The sequence below is a fragment of the Cebus imitator genome, unplaced genomic scaffold (assembly GCF_001604975.1).
Source record: "Cebus imitator isolate Cc_AM_T3 unplaced genomic scaffold, Cebus_imitator-1.0 Scaffold59, whole genome shotgun sequence".
Taxonomy (NCBI): Eukaryota; Metazoa; Chordata; class Mammalia; order Primates; family Cebidae; genus Cebus; species Cebus imitator.
The window spans coordinates 2849036-2868146 of record NW_016107374.1 but is presented as its reverse complement, the minus strand read 5'-3'; the positions used below and the strand labels follow the sequence as shown (position 1 = coordinate 2868146).

At 40.9% G+C, this 19111-nt stretch overlaps 1 protein-coding gene across 1 annotated transcript in view; it reads right to left on the bottom strand.

Moving 5' to 3' along the window:
* EFCAB6 (EF-hand calcium binding domain 6) overlaps positions 1-19111 on the bottom strand; it is a 253299-nt gene that overhangs the window by 216573 nt on the left and 17615 nt on the right. The window contains exon 3 of the mRNA XM_017529516.2: positions 5806-5951. Within this exon, the coding sequence (XP_017385005.2) occupies positions 5806-5951 (146 nt within the window). The remainder of the gene's footprint in view (positions 1-5805; positions 5952-19111) is intronic.

Here is a 19111-nt window from a genome sequence, read left to right as displayed (position 1 = left end):
AAAAAAAAAAAAAAAAAAAAAAAAAAACACAAAGAAAAAGAATGGCTCATAGGGGGCAAAAAATGAGGAAGAGAGGCCAGAGAGGAGGCTGCTCCAAGGTCTAGGGGATAACTGTGGCTTGAACCAGGTTGCAGCCCTGAAGGTAGACAGAAAGTAGACAGATAAGAGACATGATCTATCAGTTCTGTAGCTGACAAGGTTTTGCTGATGTATTGGCTGAGGAGGTGTGTGGGGGCTGTTAAAGAAAATAGAGAAATCAAGGATAATCCCATGTTGCTGGACGTGAGGAACTAGATGAATGACAGTGTCATTGCTGGGATGGAGAACGTGGGGAGTCAAGATATCCGTTTAGCCAGTTCAGCTCTGAGAGACCTGTTAGATGCGGTGCACACAGAAAGGTCAGCAAGGCAGCTGGATGTACAATTGGGAGCTTGGCGGGGAAGTCAGGATGGAGCTATCATTTTGGTTACAGGTGGTATTTCAGAACATGGAGCCAGATGACTCACTGAAGAGAGGGCAGACAGGGAAAAGTGGAATGAGCACAGAGCCCTGAGGGAGAAGCAGGAACTTAAGCCTCCCACAAGAGTTCCAAGAACACAGAAATGCAGGAAGCACTCGGGCTTCCCTTCCACTTCTGGCTGTCACTCAGAATCTCAGAAGCAGCTGAGTCACATACAGCAGCTGCATGACTCAGTATCAGCCAGTGAGCACTATTTCCCCCTCTTTGCCCCAGCCTGAAAATCCTCCTCCTGTCCTCAGTGTCAGAGAGGATCCCTCTTTTTAATGTATGCCTCCGTCTTGAAATTCTTTCTTGGACCTCTCCTATATATTTTTAGTTGCTTTCTTAGAAACCTCACATTGCAATCAATAATTGTAATTTAAAAGAATCAGAGACTGCGCACGGTGGCTCACACCTATAATCCCAGCACTTTGGGAGGCCAGGGCAGGTGGATCACGAAGTCAAGAGATCGAGACCATCCTGACCACCATGGTGAAACCCCATCTCTATAAAAATTAGCTGGGAGTGGTGGCATGCACCTGTATTCCCAGCTACCTGGGAGGCTGAGGCAGGAGAATCTCTTGAACCTGGCAGGCGGAGGTTGCAGTGAGCCGAGATTGCGCCACTGCACTCCAGTCTGGCAACAAGAGTAAGACTCCATCTCAAAAAAAAAAAAAAAAATCAGAAAATACTGATTTGAGACTATTTTAAAATACATGAAGGAAAACTTTTTACTCCATGTGCCTAATGCAATGTCTGAGAAAGAAAATGAAAGCAGTAATCCAACTTGCATAACCTGCTGGTGGGAGTACAAATTGATACCATCTTTCTGGAGGGCAATTTGACAAAATTTTCTATATCCGTTTAGGATATAGAAAGTCACAACAGACTGTCACTGTCACCCTAACAATGAGAACGAGTAGGATAAGCTAAAGTATATATATAGTTTTAAAATCCATCAGAGATCTGAGGATGCAGAGAAACTATCATTCAGGAAAGGACAAGCCACTCGTCAGAGAGAGAAGAATGATAACTCCTTCCATCCCTGTGGCACAGTGGGTGAAAAGCAAATTCATTTCAGACAGGGTAGGAAGAAAACAACCCAGTGTTTAGCAGACACAGGAGGCTGACAGTTGGATGAAACTCCCAGGGGCCTTGGTCACAGAGCACATCTGGGCCCACCCTCTTGGGCCTTCCCCCAGTGCACATAAGCAGCACTGCAGCAAAGGCTGAGGCTACAGGAAAGCTGTGTAATCCACCACAGCCTGGCACACAGGGTTTTGTACAAGTCCAGGGCAGCTGTTTACCAAAGGCTGAACACAGGGAAGAAGAGCTCAAGCAAACTCTCCGAAGCATAGGCGTCCTTCACTAAGTGTCAGTGCCCTGCTGCAGGTTAAAGGCAGGGCCACAGGGTGGACAGAGATGTTCCCAGGTACAGAAAGCCATGGCAGAACTGGAGAAAAGAGAGACCTCCCAAGAAACCACCCAAAAATGGCAGGCAGGCCGTAAAGCAGAGCGCTCTCCCTGCCATATGCAAAGCTGGTGGCTGGGCTGTAGCGCAGAAAGAGCTGCAGAGTCTCACCAGCACTCACACCTCAGACACCTGTTGAAGGCAAGCATAGGAAACCAAGGGTAACCTAAATTTAACTAAAACTGCACCAAAGTCAAGGGACAGCTCACCTGAGAGATGAAGCTGAGTCAGCCCACTTCGCTGGAAGCCTGAGAGAAGAAGAGGCTCCCTTTTCTGGTGGTAAGTATTATTGACTTCTGTCTCTACTGTTTTTCACACAAACATCCGGCATTACATTTTTTTTTTTAATTGCAAGACAAGTGAAGAAGAAAAGGTAACCTAATCAGGGTAAAAATAGTCATCAGGAGAACACCCACAGACAGAACAAATGCAGAAATGACCAGGTATTCAAACTGAGAACAGGAACTAGGTTAGCAAGATGAAAGAGAAAAGCTGAAAACATGGTGAACGTATAGGGAATTTCAGCAGAGAAATGGAAAGCATTTTTAAAGAGCGCATGAAAAAAATCTAAAAATTAAATATACAACATCCCAAGTTAAGAATTCATTTTTTTTGCTTAGTAGCAGAGTGTACATGATAGAAGAAAGAACTAGAAAACACGAACTCAGGTCTATAGGAATGATTCAAATTGAAACACAAAGATAAAAACATTTAAAGAGGAAACAAGGTGTCTGATGTTTATTTGCTTATTTAATGTATGAGTTATACAAGTATGTATCTAACAAATATATGTTGTACAGCTAGTGCTCGACTTACAACCACGATTGGTTCCGACAGACCAGTCGTAACACGATTTGGTTGTAAGCTGAGTAGGCTATATGCACGTGGAGATGGCAGTGCTGCCGGAAGCTGGTCCGCACTGTCGTACGCCCAGCTGGGCAACGTTTGCGCTGCCAGACGCGGAGCAGTCGTGGCTAGCGATTGTGGTCGTAAAGTCGAATGGTCGTAAGTTGCATAGGTCATAAGTCGATCAATACCTGTACATGCATGAAAAAGGGACCAGCCAAACTTCTGATGATATCCTCTTGTAGAGGAAAGTGGTGCTGGGAGGCAAATATATCTTTAATTTTTAAAAGGTAAAAAAAATACTCCAGTGCACTAAAAATTACCACCAATAGAAATAAAAAATGACAAAGAAGAAAAATACCCGTGGCACTAAGGCAGAGAAAAGTTTTGCCATATGCAAAGCTGGTGGCTGAGCTATAAAGCAGAGATATCTGTGGAGTCTCACTGGTGTGGAGTCTCATCAGTCTCTTTAATACAAAGAGAGCTCACACTAGTCACTAAAAAAAGACCAACCCAAAGTAGGTAAACAGGCAAAGGACATGAACAGGGAACTCACAAAAGCAAAAGGCATAAACCTGGTAAAATTGAGAATAAAATTAACCTTACTATTGAGGAAATCTATATTAAATTCATAACGGAATGTTATTTTTCCATATCCAGTGGGCAATATCTTAAAAGATAATCTGTGTTAGGATACTTAAAAATGAGCACTTATAAGTCTCACAAGTGGGAATGTGCTAAGGTGCAAGTTTCCTGGCGGTATTCATCAGGAACCTTAAGAGTAGAACTGGCTCACACCCAGAATCCCGGCACTTTGGGAGGCCATGGGGTTTGAGAACAGCCTGGCCAACATGGTGAAATCCTGTCTCTACTAAAAATACACAAATTAGGCCTGGCGTGGTGGCTCACACCTTTCCAGCACTTTGGGAGGCCAAGGAGGGTGGATCATGAGGTCAGGAGATCAAGACCATCCTGGCTGACACAGTGAAACCCTGTCTCTACTAAAAATACAAAACATTAGTCAGATGTGGTGGCACGTGCCTGTAGTCCCAGCTACTCAGGAGGCTGAGGCAGGAGAATTGCTTAAACCTGGGAGGCGGAGGTTGCAGTGAGCTGAGATCGCACCACTACACTCCAGCCTGGGAAACAGAGCGAGACTCTTTCTCAAAACACAAAATAAATAAATACAAAAATTAGCCCTGTGTGGTAGTGCGTGCCTGTGATCCCAGCTACTCAGGAGGCTGAGTCACGGGAATCACTTGAACCCAGGAGTTGGAGATTGCAGTGAGCTGAGATCATGCCATTGCACTCCAGCCTGGACGACAGAGTAAGACTCTGTCTCAAAAAGAAAAAAAAAAGAGTTGGAACACATTTTAACCTAATCATCCCACCTCACTCTAGTCTTCTTTGTATCATCAGAAAGTTAATTAAAGACATATCTAAATTATATTGTAGACATGGAGCTATTAAACTAGAATGCATTTATTGTTGATGATACATTTTTATGTCAGAAACTGCTAAATTAATCCCTGATACCCACTCTCCTCTTTCTCCTTAGAAACACACCCCTGAGTTTGGATAAACACGTGGTTGTTGGAAACAAAGTCTGTATTTTGCAGGCATGGGACTGAGTGGTTCACGTCATGACAGTTGCAAGTAAGCACAAGTGTCATGACAAGGCTGGCTTCCTCCAGTGACAAGCAGGACCCAACTTCTCCTTTCACAGTGGCCCCTCTGGGCCCTGCTGATTCCTCAGGCTGTGTTCAGGCTGCACTTTGTAAGTGTGTCTTATAGCATTTGCCTCACGTGACTTGAATTCTTATAGACTGTGAGCTTGTCTAGGGCAGGCCTTCTGTCAGGTCCATCTTTTTATTCTCAGCACCTATTACAGTGCCTGTCACATATTACGGCTTGGAAAATGTTTGTGAATAAATGAATGCGTAAATGAAGGAACTAATAAATTCAAGGATATGTATTTTTGGGAAATAATCATGTCAAATTCTGTTGCTTTTAAAACTGGTAAGAACTCCAAATGAGTTGAAAACCTATGTCCACATAAAAACAAATACATGAATGCTTATGACAGCTTCAGTTATAATTGCCAAACATGGAGGCAACCAAGATGCCCATTTATTATTATTATTATTATTATTATTGTTTGGAGACAGAGTCTCACTCTGTCACCCAGGTTGGAGTGCTGTGGCACAATCATGGCTCACTGAAGCCTTGACTTCCACGGCTCAAACAATCCTCCCACCTCAGCCTCCCAAGTAGCTAGAACTATAGGCATGCACCACTATGCCTGGCTCATTTTTTGTATTTATTTCTAGTAGAGACAAAGCCTTACTATGTTGCTCAGCTTGGTCTGGAACTCCCGGGCTCAAGCAATCCTCCTGCCTCGACCTCCCAAAGTGCTGGGATTACAGGCATGAGCCACTGTGCCTGGTCAATCCATGGCATTTCACACATGTCTAAAATGAATACAATGTACACCACCAAGAGTGAACCCTATTATAAACTATGAGCTTTAGGTAACAATAATGTTATCAGTATGGGGACCACACTAATATGAGATGTTAGTTATGGGGAAACTGGGAGTGACAGGGTGTATGGGAACTTCCCGTATTTTATACTCACTTTTTCTGTACACCTAAAACTGCTAAAAAAAAAAAAAAATTAAGTCTACTGATTTACCAAGTGAGTTTTTACATACATAACATAGGAGCTAAGCCCCTGAATTCTGGAATCACACTCATTGGGTTCAAATCCTGAAATGCCACTTAAAAACTATGTAACTTTTAGGCAAATAGCTTAATAAATCTGTGTCCCAATTTCCCCATACACAAAATAGGGACAAAAATAGAACTTATTCATAGAGTTACTGTGAGGATCAAATGTCATGTGAATCCTTTGAACTAAGCTTGGTACATATTAAATACACATAAATGATATCTACTGTTAGTGTTCTTATTCACTCATGAATACTTACATGAACAAGAGCTGAACATATTTGGGGAAGCATTCCTTGAATATACTCTACATGGTGAAGAATGGGGTCTTGAATGTGTAAATTTTCGTGCACGAGAATGCGACCTAAGCCAATCTGGTATAATCGCCATTTTGCACATTAAATCCCTGTCATATAAAAGAAAACAGATGACATTACCTTAAAGCATACATCCCAAATGTGGCCTGTTTCCTATCTATTCCTTTTCTGAAAGGACAGCTGGAGAGTGCAAAAATGATGCTAGTCATAATCTGCTTTACCGATGTTTCAGACTATTCTTAAAGTGAACACAAAAGTCATAATTTTGGACTCCTTGTTTTTAGCATATCCGATAAACTTTAAAAACAGCAAAATAAAGAGACTTTTGGATAGAAAAGTCCACCTACATCGTGACTGTCACTGACTCATTTCTTTGGTAGGCAGCAAGGGGAAGAAAGTTTGGATTCCCTGAGCTTTTTTGAAGTGTCTCCGTATAAATCCGACATGCAGTCAGAGGCAGAGCTGGGATGACAGGAGCGAAACTGCTGGAGTAAGGACCTGTGAAAATCCTCTCCTCCATTAAATCAATGAAGACACTGGGAAAAATTGTGGAAATCAATTTTTTCAGAACTCTGGAAATTAACCAAAGGCTTACAGCAAGCTGGGGAGCATTTATTCCCGCAAATGGCTGAATCTCAATATGAAGAACATGTTTTGTGGCATTTTATCTTGCTTCATTCCCATTTCTCCTCACTTGCCTCCCTACTGCCCACCAGCTCTGATGTAGCCTTGAAAACCATCAGCCTTCAATCACAGGGGAAACCCAGTAGGCTGATAGTCATTGGAGTGGACAGAACAGGGCTGGAGCTCTGTGAAAGCCTCCTTACCAGAAAATTATCATTATTTGACCTGATGTTTCCCTGAAACATCCTACTCCCAAAGCTGTCTTTATTTGAATTGAGTTAGAGCTCATTCAGTGAGCACAGGTTACCATGAAGAGGCATTTGTTAGAAAAAAAATCAGAGGCAATTGTTTAAAATCATGGTTTTTGAATAGGTGGATAACAGGGCAAATAATAGGCAACCAAAAAGCTTCAAGGGAAAAGCTGGGGAATGAGATGTCAATCAGGACTTGAAAAAGCTTGCACATATTCTTGGAAATCTAGGAAGCCACTCACATGCACAGAGACATAACCATTCCCAGGGAGAGGTGCTTGCTCATGAAAGACCTGAGAAGGCCCTAAACTCTCACCTCAAACCGACCTTGCAGCTCTGCCCAAGAAGAAAATGGACCATATTGCTAAGTGTTGAAGGAATGCTCCAATACAAAAAAGCCCCTCAGTAAAAGTTGGGAGATATTGTTTCTAGGCATTTAAGAAAATTTATGTCCAACTGTGAGCTGATCACTAAGCTAACCAATCAGAGACTCCAGTGGCCATACATAACAAAGAATACAGACTTTATAAAATTTAGGAAAGTCAATAAACAAATGAACAACAGGCAGTAACAACAACAAAACATGGAAAGGGATGAGAATATGATTTCTGCAAATACCACATTATATTATTTAAAGTGTCATGGGCCTAGCATGATGGCTAATGCCTGTAATCCCAGCATTTTGGGAGGCTGAGGCAGGAGGATCACTTGAGCTCAGAAGTTCAAGACCAACCTGGGCAACATACTGAGTCTCTGTCTCTAGAAAAAGTAAAAATAAAGAAAACTGACCAGGCATGGTGGCATGCACCCATGGTCTCAGCCACCAAGAGGCTGAGATGGGAAGAACCCTTGAGCCTGGGAGGTTGAGGCTGCAGTGAGCTGTGATTATGCCACTGCACTCCAGCCTGGACCACTGAGCAAGACTCTGACTCAAAATAAAGAAATAAATAGTCCAGTTTTCAACAAAAATTTATGAGAGAGACATGCAAAGAAACAAGAAAGTATGGTCTATACTTATCTTCGGCAACTATGCAAGAAGGAATACAGTGAAATATTTAACTATTGAAATAAACACCCCACTAACATAGAATTCCAAAAGCAATGAAATTACTCTTCAAAAGTGAATGAGAAATACTTTCTTGGGCAAACAAAAATTGAGAGAATTGGGTGCCAGCAGACTTACTTGCAAGAAATGTTAAAAGAAATTCTTCAGAAAGAAGACAAGGCCAGGTGCAGTGGCTCATGCCTGCAATATCAGTGCTTTGAGAGGCTAAAGTATGAGAATTGCTTGAGGCCAGGAGATCAAGAACACCTGGGCAACATGCAAGACCCTGTCTCTACAAAAAAAAGAAAAAAATACACACACACACACACACACACACACACACACACCAGGCATAGTGGTGTGCACCTCTAGTCCTAGCTACTTGAGAGGCGTATGTGGTAGAATCACTTGAGCCCAGGCATTTGAGGTTACAGTAAGCTATGATCATCCCATTGCATAGCCTGGGTGACAGAGTGAGACTCTGTCTCTAAATAATTTTTTTAAAAAAGAAAACGAAAGAAAGACACATATCAGAAACTCAGATCTATATAAAAAAGGAGGAGCATTTGAGAACAAGTGAAGGAAAAACAAACATATATGCACCTAGCAAAAGAGCCCCAATAGACATGAAGCAAAAACTAACTAAATAGAAACAAAAAATAGGTATTTCAGCAATTATAGTTAGAAACTTCAATATCCATGTTTAATAATGGGTAGAATAACTAGACAGAAGATCAACAAAGACATAGAAGATCTGAACACCACCACAACCACGTATACCTAATAGACAACTAAAGAACACATCCAACCAACAACAGTAGAATATCATTCTTCTCAGCACACATGGATCATTCTCCAGTATAAACCACACATTAAGCACAAAACAAGACTCAATAAATGTAAAAGGATTGAAATTATCTGGGTATAATCTCCAACCATACAGAACAAAAACAGAAATTGGATAATTCACAAATATGTGGAAATTAAACAACGCACTCCTACATAACCACTGAGTAAAAAAAAAAAAAATCAAAAGAGAAATTAGCAAATACTTTTAGATGGATAAAAATGAAGGCACAACCTATTAAAACTAACAGGATGCAGCTAAAACACTGCTTAGATGGAAATTTATAGATGCTAATGCCTATATTTTAAAAAGAATAAAATCTTGAAAACCTAACCTAAATTTCTTCCTTAAGAAAAATTAGAGTAAACTAAAGCCAAAGCTAGTAAATGAAGAAAATAATAAAGACTAGAGCAGGAGTAAATGAACCAGGAATAGACAAGAAAAGAAAACTAACCAAAGTTAGTTATTTTAAAATATCAAAATTGACAAATTTTTAGCTAGACTGGCCAAAAACAATGAGAAAACACTCAAATTATTAAAATCAGGGATGAAAGGAGACATTACTACTAACCTGACAGAAATAAAAAGGATTATAAGGTAATACTATAAACAATTGTATACTAACAAATTAGGTAACCTAGGTAAAATGGAAACATTCTTAGAAAGATGCAAAATACTAAACTGACTAAAGAAAAAACAGAAATCTAGATAGAACTATGACAAAAAAAATTGATTTAATAACCAAAACTTCCTACAAAAGAAGTCCAGGACCAGGACCATATGAGTTCATTAGTAAATTCTACCAAACATTTAAAGAACAATTCAAGGCTGAACATGGCGGCTCACACCTGTAATCCCAGCACTTTGGGAGGCCAAGGTAGGTGGATCACCTGACATCAAGTGTTTGAGACCAGCCTAGCCAACACGACAAAACCCCATCTCTACTAAAAATACAAAAATGAGCCAGGCATGGTGGTACATGCCTATAATCCCAGCTACTCAGGAGGCTTAGGCAGAAGAATCACTTGAACCTGGGAAGCAGAGGTCACTGTGCGCTGAGATCACACCACTGCATCCCACTCTGGGTGACAGAGTGAGACTCCATCTCAAAAAGAAAAAGAAAAATTCAACTAATCCTTCACAAATTCTTATGAAAAACAGAAGAAGAAGGAACATTTCCCAACACATCCTATGAAGCCAGTATTACCCTGATACCAAAACCAGACAAAGACATAAGAAAAAAAAGAAAGCTAAAAACCAACACTCCTTATGAGTATAGAGAAAATTCTCAAAAATAGTCTAGCAAACTGAATCCAGCAACATATTTTTAAAAATCAGACAGCATAGTCAAGTCAAATTTATGCTAGGAATGCAAGGGAGGTTGAACAAACAAAAATTAATTAATGTAATAGACCATATTATTAATCAAGAAAAAAAAATCATAATCTCACTAAGTACAGAAAAAGCATTTCACAAAATCTTACATCCTTTAATGATTTGTTTTTTAAAAAAAACTCAACAAATTAGGAATAGAAGGGAACTTCCTTGACTTAATAAAGGGCATCCAAGAAACACTCACAAGTAATGTCATACTTAATGGTGAAAGGCCAAAAACTCCCTAAGATCAAAAAAAAGCCAAGAATGTCTGTTCTCACTACTATTGAATATTGTACTCAAGGTTCTAGTCAGAGCAGTTAGGCAAGAAAAATAAATAAAAGGTATTCATATTGGAGACTAAGAAGTAAAACTACCTCTATTTGCAAATGACATTGTTGTATATATAGAAAATCTTAAGGAATACAGGAAGACAGACAGATACACACATGCACATACACACACACACACACACTATTATAATTAATAAACAAGTTCGATAAGGTTGTAGGATACAAGATCAGTATACAAAAATCAATTATATTTCTATATACCTGAAATGAACAATCTGAAAATAAAATTAAGAGAACAATTACATTTACAGTATAATCAAAAGGATAAAATAATTAGGAATAACTCAAACAAAAAAAAAGAACAATATTTGTACACTAAAACAAATATATTGAAAGATGTTAAGTAGACCTGAATGGAAAGATATCCCATGTTCATGGATAAGATGGCAGTAGTCTCCAAACTGATCTATAGATTCAACTCAATGTTTACCAAAATCCCAACTTCCTTTCTTGCAGAAATTGACAATATTAAAATTTATATATAAATGCAATGGACCCAGAATAGCCAAAACAATCACAAAAAATAAAAATAAAGTTGGGGGCTGGGCACAGTGGCTCATGCCTGTAATCCCAGCACGTTGGGAGGCCGAGGTAGGTGAATCACCTGAGGTCAGGAGATTGAGACCAGCCTGACCAACATGGTGAAACCCTGTCTCTACTAAAAATACAAAATTAGCCAGGCATGGTGGTACATGCCTGTAATCCTGGCTACTTGGGAGGCTGAGGCAGTAGAATTGCTTGAACCTGGGAGGCAGAGGTTGCAGTGAGCTGAGATTGCACCACTGCACTCCAGCCTGGGCAACAAGAGAAACACTCTGTCTCAAAAAAATAAAAATGAAGTTGGAGGATTTACATTTCCCGATTTCAAAGCTTAACACAAAGCAACAGTAATCAAGACAGTACAGTTCTGGCATAAGTATGCACATATAGATTAATGGAATAGAATTGAGAGACCAGAAATAAACTTTTACATTTATCATTAATTGATTCTTGTCAAGGGTGCCAAAACCATTTAATGGAAAAAAAGTAGTCTTTTCAACAAATGGCACAAAAGAATGAAGTTGGACCCCTACCTTACACCATACACAAAAATTAACTCAAAATAGATCAAAGCCCTAAATGTAAGAACTTAAGTTATAGAATTCCTAGAAAAAAGCATAGGTATAAATTTTTCTGACTTTGGATTAAACAATGATATACTAGATATGATACCAAAAACAAGCAACTAAAGAAGAAATAGATTAACAGGACTTCATCAAAATTTAAAACTTTTGTGCTTCAAAGAATACTGTCAAGAAAGTGATAAGACCCCACGGAATGGAATAAATCATTTGTGAATCATATATTTGATAAAAATTTAGTGTGCAGAATATATTAAGAACTCTTACAGCTTAATAATAAGGGACAAATAATAGGGGGGAGATCCCATAAGCGCCAAGGCAGGAACAAAAGGCCTCAGCCTATTTCCATATAAATAATGAATAAGAAAGTAACTAGAAATATAACCGAAGTCGTTATTAGTTATTCATATATGATCTTAGTTATTCACAGGTGATCTTAATTCTTTTACTAATGCCTCTCAGGTCAGAAGTGTGAACCTGGGGTGACATTGTGAAATGAATGACACTAAGGCAAGATGCTCTAAGCCCTCTGCCACACCCATATAAGGGCTGCTGGAGGGCACCTCAGCTGTGCGGCAGTGGCAGCACTGTGAAAGCGCCCACTATTTAGCCAGCTAGGGAAGGAGATGTCCAAAGTGGCCAAGACATCTCCTTCCTGGGGAAGTTTGGAGAAAACTCTGCTTCTCCAAGTTCTTGTGGTAAGACCTGATGGCTGTCAGGCAGGCTCACAGACATCCGGGGGCTTAACTGTCTCTATGTGACGCCGTGCTTTGGTGGTCACATTCCATGTCTACTCTCATGTTCTGCTTCTGCACCTGGTTCCTTCATTCTTAGAAAAGATAATCAGTAACAGCAATATAAATCTTAATGTTTTAGATCTTTCTTGATAAGTATGGAAAAGGTGCTAATGCATTATGCTCCTTACCTCATTTCAGGTGCCAGAAATTCCTGAGCCCCTACCTGAATGACATGTGATGTACTTAACCCTATCACTGCCATGCCCTATCTACCCTGCCCCCAGTCTCTGACCACCAAGAACACGCCCTACCTACCCTGTCCCCAAATTTGCAACTCAATAAAAGTGAAAGCGTCCAGCCATTTGGGGCCACTGCTGGTCTCCGCAATTTGGGTAGCAGTGGACCCCCTGGTCCAAACTCTCTTTTCTCTATCTCCATGTCTTGTGTCTTTTATTTCTACAATTTCTTGTCTCCTCACCAGCTAGGAGGGGCTCACAGAACCCTGCAGGGCTGGACCCTATAAAATAATCCAACAGAAAAATGGGTAAGGGATTTGAATAGACATTTCTTCAAAGAAAATATACAAATGACCAGTAAGCACATGAAAAGATACTCAACCTCACTAGTTATAGAGAAATGTAGATCAAAACCACAATGAGATACACTTTATATTCATTAGCAAGGCTGTAATAAAAGAAACAGAGAATAACAAGTATTGACAAGATTATAGAGATATTGGAATCTTCATATTACTGGTGGGTACAGATGCTTTGGAATAGAGTTTGACAATTTCTCAAAAAGTTAAACATAGAGTTGCCATATGGCTAAGCAATTTCACTCCCAGGTATATACCCAAGGGAATTGAAAACACGTGTCCACCAAAAAAAGTTATACTTAAATATTCACAGCAGCACTATTCACAACAGATAAAAAGTGGAAACAACCCCAAATTTCCATCAATGGATGAGTGGATAAACCAAAAGTGGTATATCTGTTCAGTGAACTATTATTCAGCCATAAAAAGGAAGTACAGTTTCACGCTGTAACATGGATCAACCTTGAAGACATTATGCTAAGGCAAACTCCCAAAACCACATACTGTATCATTCCATTCATATAAAATGTCCGTTAACAGGCAAATCTAGAGACAGAAAGTAGGTTAGTGGGTGGTGGAGGGGTGGGAGGGGCGGTGGGGAGCAAAGGCAAAAAAAAAAGAAAGTCGATTGGTGGTTGCCAGGAGCTGGAGGAAGAGAAGAACAGGACTGCTGATAGATACAGGGTTTCTTTTAGAGGTGACAAAAGTATTCTGGGATTAGATAGTGGTGATAGTCACACAACTTTGGGAATATACTAAAAACCACTGAATTACACACTTTAAAAGGATGTGAATTTTATGGTATATAAATTATATCACAATTAGAAAAAAGTGTGGAGAGAAGAGGATAGAGGAGGAAGCAGAAGACAGAAGAGCAGTAGCAGCAGCACTGGGTGAGCCAAGGGAGACATTGCTCCCGTGGTCACCTTTGGCAAAGGTGGTTCCCTTTCAATAATTTCTAAGGCAATATGTTTACTTGACAGTTATTTAGATTATGATTTAAATACCTTAGAGGAAGCTGGGCAAAAGTAAGACATCCAGATGTATCCCAGTGAGAGTCACAGCAGTGTCCTGCTTACCATCAGCCAGGTTCACGCCCTTACTGTCAGAGCTAACTTGGCTGTGCTCCTACCACAGCAGGCCTAATGCTCAGTGGTTACCACACTGTTACATGCCTTCGTGATTTTTAACTCATAGATTCTGCCAGTCTGTAGCAATGAGGAGTTTCTAAAATACTTATTAGTATTTCAGAAAATAAGGGGAAATTTAGTCTGACTCATTCCTTTTTGGGTACTCTCAACATAAGAGTGAATTAAGAAGGCCAAGCTCCAGCTCTATTAGGAAGTTTATAGCATAATTGTCTGAGGCTCCTAACCCTCAGAAAAAAAAAAGAGACAGAGAGTTTTCCTACCAGGTTCCATGTATTAAATGCAAGTGCAAAATTATTTAATATTAAAAAATAGATGGATGTGGATGACATGATATGAGTATACAGAATCAGACCAGATGATGCTTCTGAAGTCCTCAATTTTAAGAATCTCAAAGTCAACAGGGTTGAGGAAATAAATAAGAATTTTTTTTTAATGTGCAAGAAATCCCCATTGGCTAGTACTTTGCTTTCCCTCTCTGGGTAGGCACTGACTCTGCCTCGCACTGTATAGTCTAGAGACCTGTCTTTATTTGCCACAGTCAGGTGGCAGGTCCCGTAGGTACAATCTCGTGGTTTATATCACAGGAGCCCTAGAGCCTCAGCAATCCCCCACACATCCTTCTTGGACTGGATTAATTTAACAGAATTGAAACACTGCAGAGGTAAACTTCCAAAATTAAAATGAGGAACACAGCTTGGTATCTGTTCACACAGTCAACACATATTTATTAAGTTCCTCTCTGGAGATCAATGAACAAAACAGGTAAAATCCTAAACCTTGTGGATCTTCTACTGTAGACATGGAAGGCAAGCAATAAACAAATTAAATCATACAAGTGAATCAGGTCTATGGAAACCAATGGAGCAGAGAAGAATAGGGGGCATTAAGCAAAGATCTAAGAGACCAAGAGGGAAATCAGGCAGTTATGAGGACAAAGAAGCAACAGGCAGCCAGATGAAAGACAGCCTTGCAGGCCAGTGGGACGCATGGCTCTTACCGTGACATCTAACATGTGGAGCCTCTAGGGGATTAGTGCATAGGAGATGATCTGGCCTCTGGGTTAAAGGAATATCTCTGGCTGTATGTCACGAATAGGCTTACAGGTGCAAGGGAGGAGATGAAGACAAATGAAAATCTACTGCAATAATCCATGGAAGAGAAGACAGTGGCTCGGACCAGGTGGTTTCTGTAAAAGTACTGAGAAGTGATCAGATTCCAGCCATATTCTGATGGAGGAGTCCATCATGCTCTCTGATAGATTTGATTCAGCATACAAAAGAATGGTTGGATGGAATGGCCACTACTTGATATGGGAAAGACTGCAGGTCGAACAGGTTTACAGAAGATCCAGGCTTCCATTTTGGACATTCAAGTTTAAGACGCCTGTTGGGTATCCAAGTAGAGATATTGAATAGGTCACTGAATACATGAGTTTGAGCTCAGGGGAGAGACTGGGGCTGAAGATAAAAGTTTGGGAATTGCTGGCCAGGTGTGGTGGTTCATGCCTGCAATCCCAGCACTTTGGGAGGCCGAGGTGGGCAGATTGCCTGAGCTCAGGAGTTCGAGACCAGCCTGAGCAACATGGCAAAATCCTGTCACTACAAAAATACAAAAATGAGCCATGTGTGGTTGTAAACACCTATAATCTCAGCTAGGTGGGAGGCTGAGGTAGGAGGATCACTTAAAACCAGGAGGTGGAGGTTGCAATGAGCCGAGATCACACCACTGCACCTCAGCCTGGGTGACAGAAGTGAGACTTTGTCTCAAAAAAAAAAAAAAGTTTCAGACTTGCCAAAATATCATGGATATAAAGGCATAATATGAGATAATCCCATCAAGAAAGCAGGCATAAAAAAAGAAAAAGTCAAAGGGCCGAGCCTTGGGGCCCTCCAACATTCACCATTGAGGGGGATGAAGAAGAACCAGGAAAGGAGACTGAGAAAGACCAGAGGCCACAGTCCTAAAAACCCTGAGAAGAGTAAGTTCTAAGGAGGAGGGGTGATGGTGTGTGTCAAATACTAGTCCCCTATAGGCACCACCAAGGACCCCAATAGTAACAGTGTTGGAGGAATGGTGGGGGAAAGCCTGTCTAAGTGAGTTCCTGAACAATTCAGAGAATGCGTAACAATAAACAGAGACAGCAGCTTCAGAGAACTCTGCTGTAACAGGGAGAAACAGTACAGCTGAGAAACAGCATGATGACTGGTCTTGGGAGACATTTCTTCAGGATGGGAGAATCAGCAGCATGTTTGGACACTCGTGACGGAACCTAGTGGCAGGACAAAGGGTAATGCAGCAGGAGATAAAGAAGAGCTTCGCTGGTTCCCATGGTTGGCCAGTAGAGATGGGATCCCACGGACAAATAGCAGGATGAGGCTTCATGGTGACAAAAGAGAAGCTGGGGAATGTGGACCCAGGTGTTGTGATGGGAGCTTGTGGCAGCTACCTTCTGATTCTGTTTTCTCCTTGAACTAGGAAGTGAGGTCATCGGCAGCGAACGAGGCTGGGAAATATCTCAGGGTTGAGATGACAGGACATGGAATGAAACACTGTCTAGAAGAGAAGGCAAGTTGGGGGAGAGGGAGAAGTGAAGGGACAGCCAGGGAACCATAAGAGCCATCCGAGGTTCACGGACATGAACCTGTGGTTGTGTGTTTTTCTCTAGTCATGCTCAGCAGCACGGGTGCATTGGGTTTCATTTGGGTCAGGGTCTTGACAGGCAAGTGTGATACCACAAGTTAAGGGTGTGTGCAGGGGAAGTGGAGGTGTGCACCTCTTGCCCAGGAAGGAGCTCCGAGAGTGATGGGAATTATCTGTGGAACTGAAATAACAAAACAAGAGTGAAGACATTAAGAGACAAGAAACTCAACCTGATGAGGAATTTCAAGAAGGAAAATACATTATCTAATTCAATTATTTACTGGGGACTCACAGAGCCGAGAAATGTGCTTAATACTTATGAAACGTATCTTTTAACCCTTCCCAAGCCCAGGTATTGTTCTTCCCATTTCACAGGTGAGAAAAGTGATGTTCAGATCAATTCCTGGGCTACATGACTGTGGAGCCCCAAGGCTGGAGACTAAGCCTCTCTCTTCTGGAACCAGGAGAATTGCCCTTCCCAGATATCAAGTTCACATGGTTGCCGATGACCAAAGCTTTCTTGTCTCTTTTTACAAAATTAGTAACACCTACCTTGAGAGCAGCCAAAAGTCACTGGCTGCCCAGGGCTGTGTGATGGGGACACTCAGTCTCGCGAATTACCTGGCTCTCCAAACACATGGAGAATATCCACGGTTACTGCATTCCTTGTTGCAGTGGTTGCTGATGCAGGAACTGTTCTCTTTATTCTACCCATAAATCCACTTCCTAATAACAATAAGGCATGCCAGGGCTTTGGCCTCCTGCCTTATTACACCACCTGAGGAGTAAGATAATCACCCAGAAATGCACTGCCTGTTGTGCATTTTATTACTTGAAGACAAAGTGACTCAATTCAAGAAACACTTAGTTGAAGACAGCATGGAAAAAAAATAATAATAATATGAAAAGTAATTCCTCCTAATGGCACAGAGTACACTGCAGGGAATAATCCTCTTCCAGCGGGAGAATGGTCTGGATGACCTGTTAGGTCTCCACTAGTTCTAATTTCTACCAATTGCAGGATCATAGAAGCGAGTAAGACTTCAATTACAATATGAATATTCCAAAAAGCCAAATCTGGATAGTTCTGAAAATGGAGACTATTGGGTGTTCTAACTAAACATTCTTGGAATAAGCATTTTCTAAGCAACCGTTCTCTCAACCAGGCATTCTTCAGCAAACACAATAGGCCACACATTGGCTAGGGTCTAGGAAGAGAAAGAGAAATATAACCAACGCTGGCCCTCTAGTCACTCACCGTTTAACTCAGAATGTTAAAGAAAATGGCAACGTGTTGTGAAAAGAAAGAGCAAGGCATCGCCAGAGCATCTCCACAGCCTGGAGAAGTTCGGCATTGCTCTGTGGGATACCTGTCTGGCTAGAGTGGATAAAAGTGTGAACTCGATCACTCTATCTGCAGGGTCAGATTAAAGACTTTTCCCAACAGACACCATCCATCCATCGGTTCATCTGGAGGGGAGAAAGAGCTCTTCCATTTGTAGATGCTTCAAGCAGAAATAACATGATATTTTATTGTTATTAATGCCATTATTTGTAAATGCATTTCTTTTTCATTTTTAAAGGGGCACGAAAGCAAGCATGTGCTTTAAAACAGTGGTTCTCAAAGTGTGGTGCCTGAACCAGCACTTTGAGATCTTTTTTAAGAAATGTACATTCTCAGGCTCCACCCAGACACACTGACTCTCTGGGGGTGGGTCCCAGACATTTGTATTTTAATAAGTTTGAGACCAGTGCTTTAGAAGAATCTGAAGTTGATTGACAAGGATGAGTGTATAGTTTTTGCCTTTAAAGAGGTTCATGTGTAAAGTTTCCTACTTTATATCAAAATGAAATTAAAAGCCAGCAGCAAACATTACATTTAGGTGCTTCAACTAGCAATAAACGAGCATCTATTTTGCTGGGCACTGGGTGGTATCTCATTTAATCATCAACCTTGTGAGAACCTTGTAAGTTAGACATTATTACCCATGTTTTTAGAGGTGGAAAAATTAAATGCCAGAGAGAAAAGGCCAAATTTACTCAGTAACAGTGAAGCTAAGACCCAAACTCTGCTGAATTTAATCCTTGGCACAATTTTGTCCACTTGTGCCAGCGTGTGTGTGTGCATGTGTGTGTGTGTGTGTGTGTGTGTGTGTGTGTACACATTTGCCTATATGCATGTGAGGGATTGGTGTGTATTCTTATGTAAACAGATAAGAAAAATGAAGTTTGCATACATTTGATATGACCATAAGAGAATCTGTTTATCAGTCCACAAGAATGGATACCTGGAGTTTGCAAAGTGGTTTAACAATTCTGCAGTCTACTCAAGAGAACATATAGAAAATTAAAAGCATGTCATCTACACACATTTCTAATCAAATATGAGGATTCCAGGGTTCGTGCCGCCAACATTTGAAGACCAGTTGTGCCTCCCCGACGCCAGTCTCATACTGCCTTAATATCTCAGGCAGACTCTACTGGCAACTCCTAGTCTACTGTTCTACACAT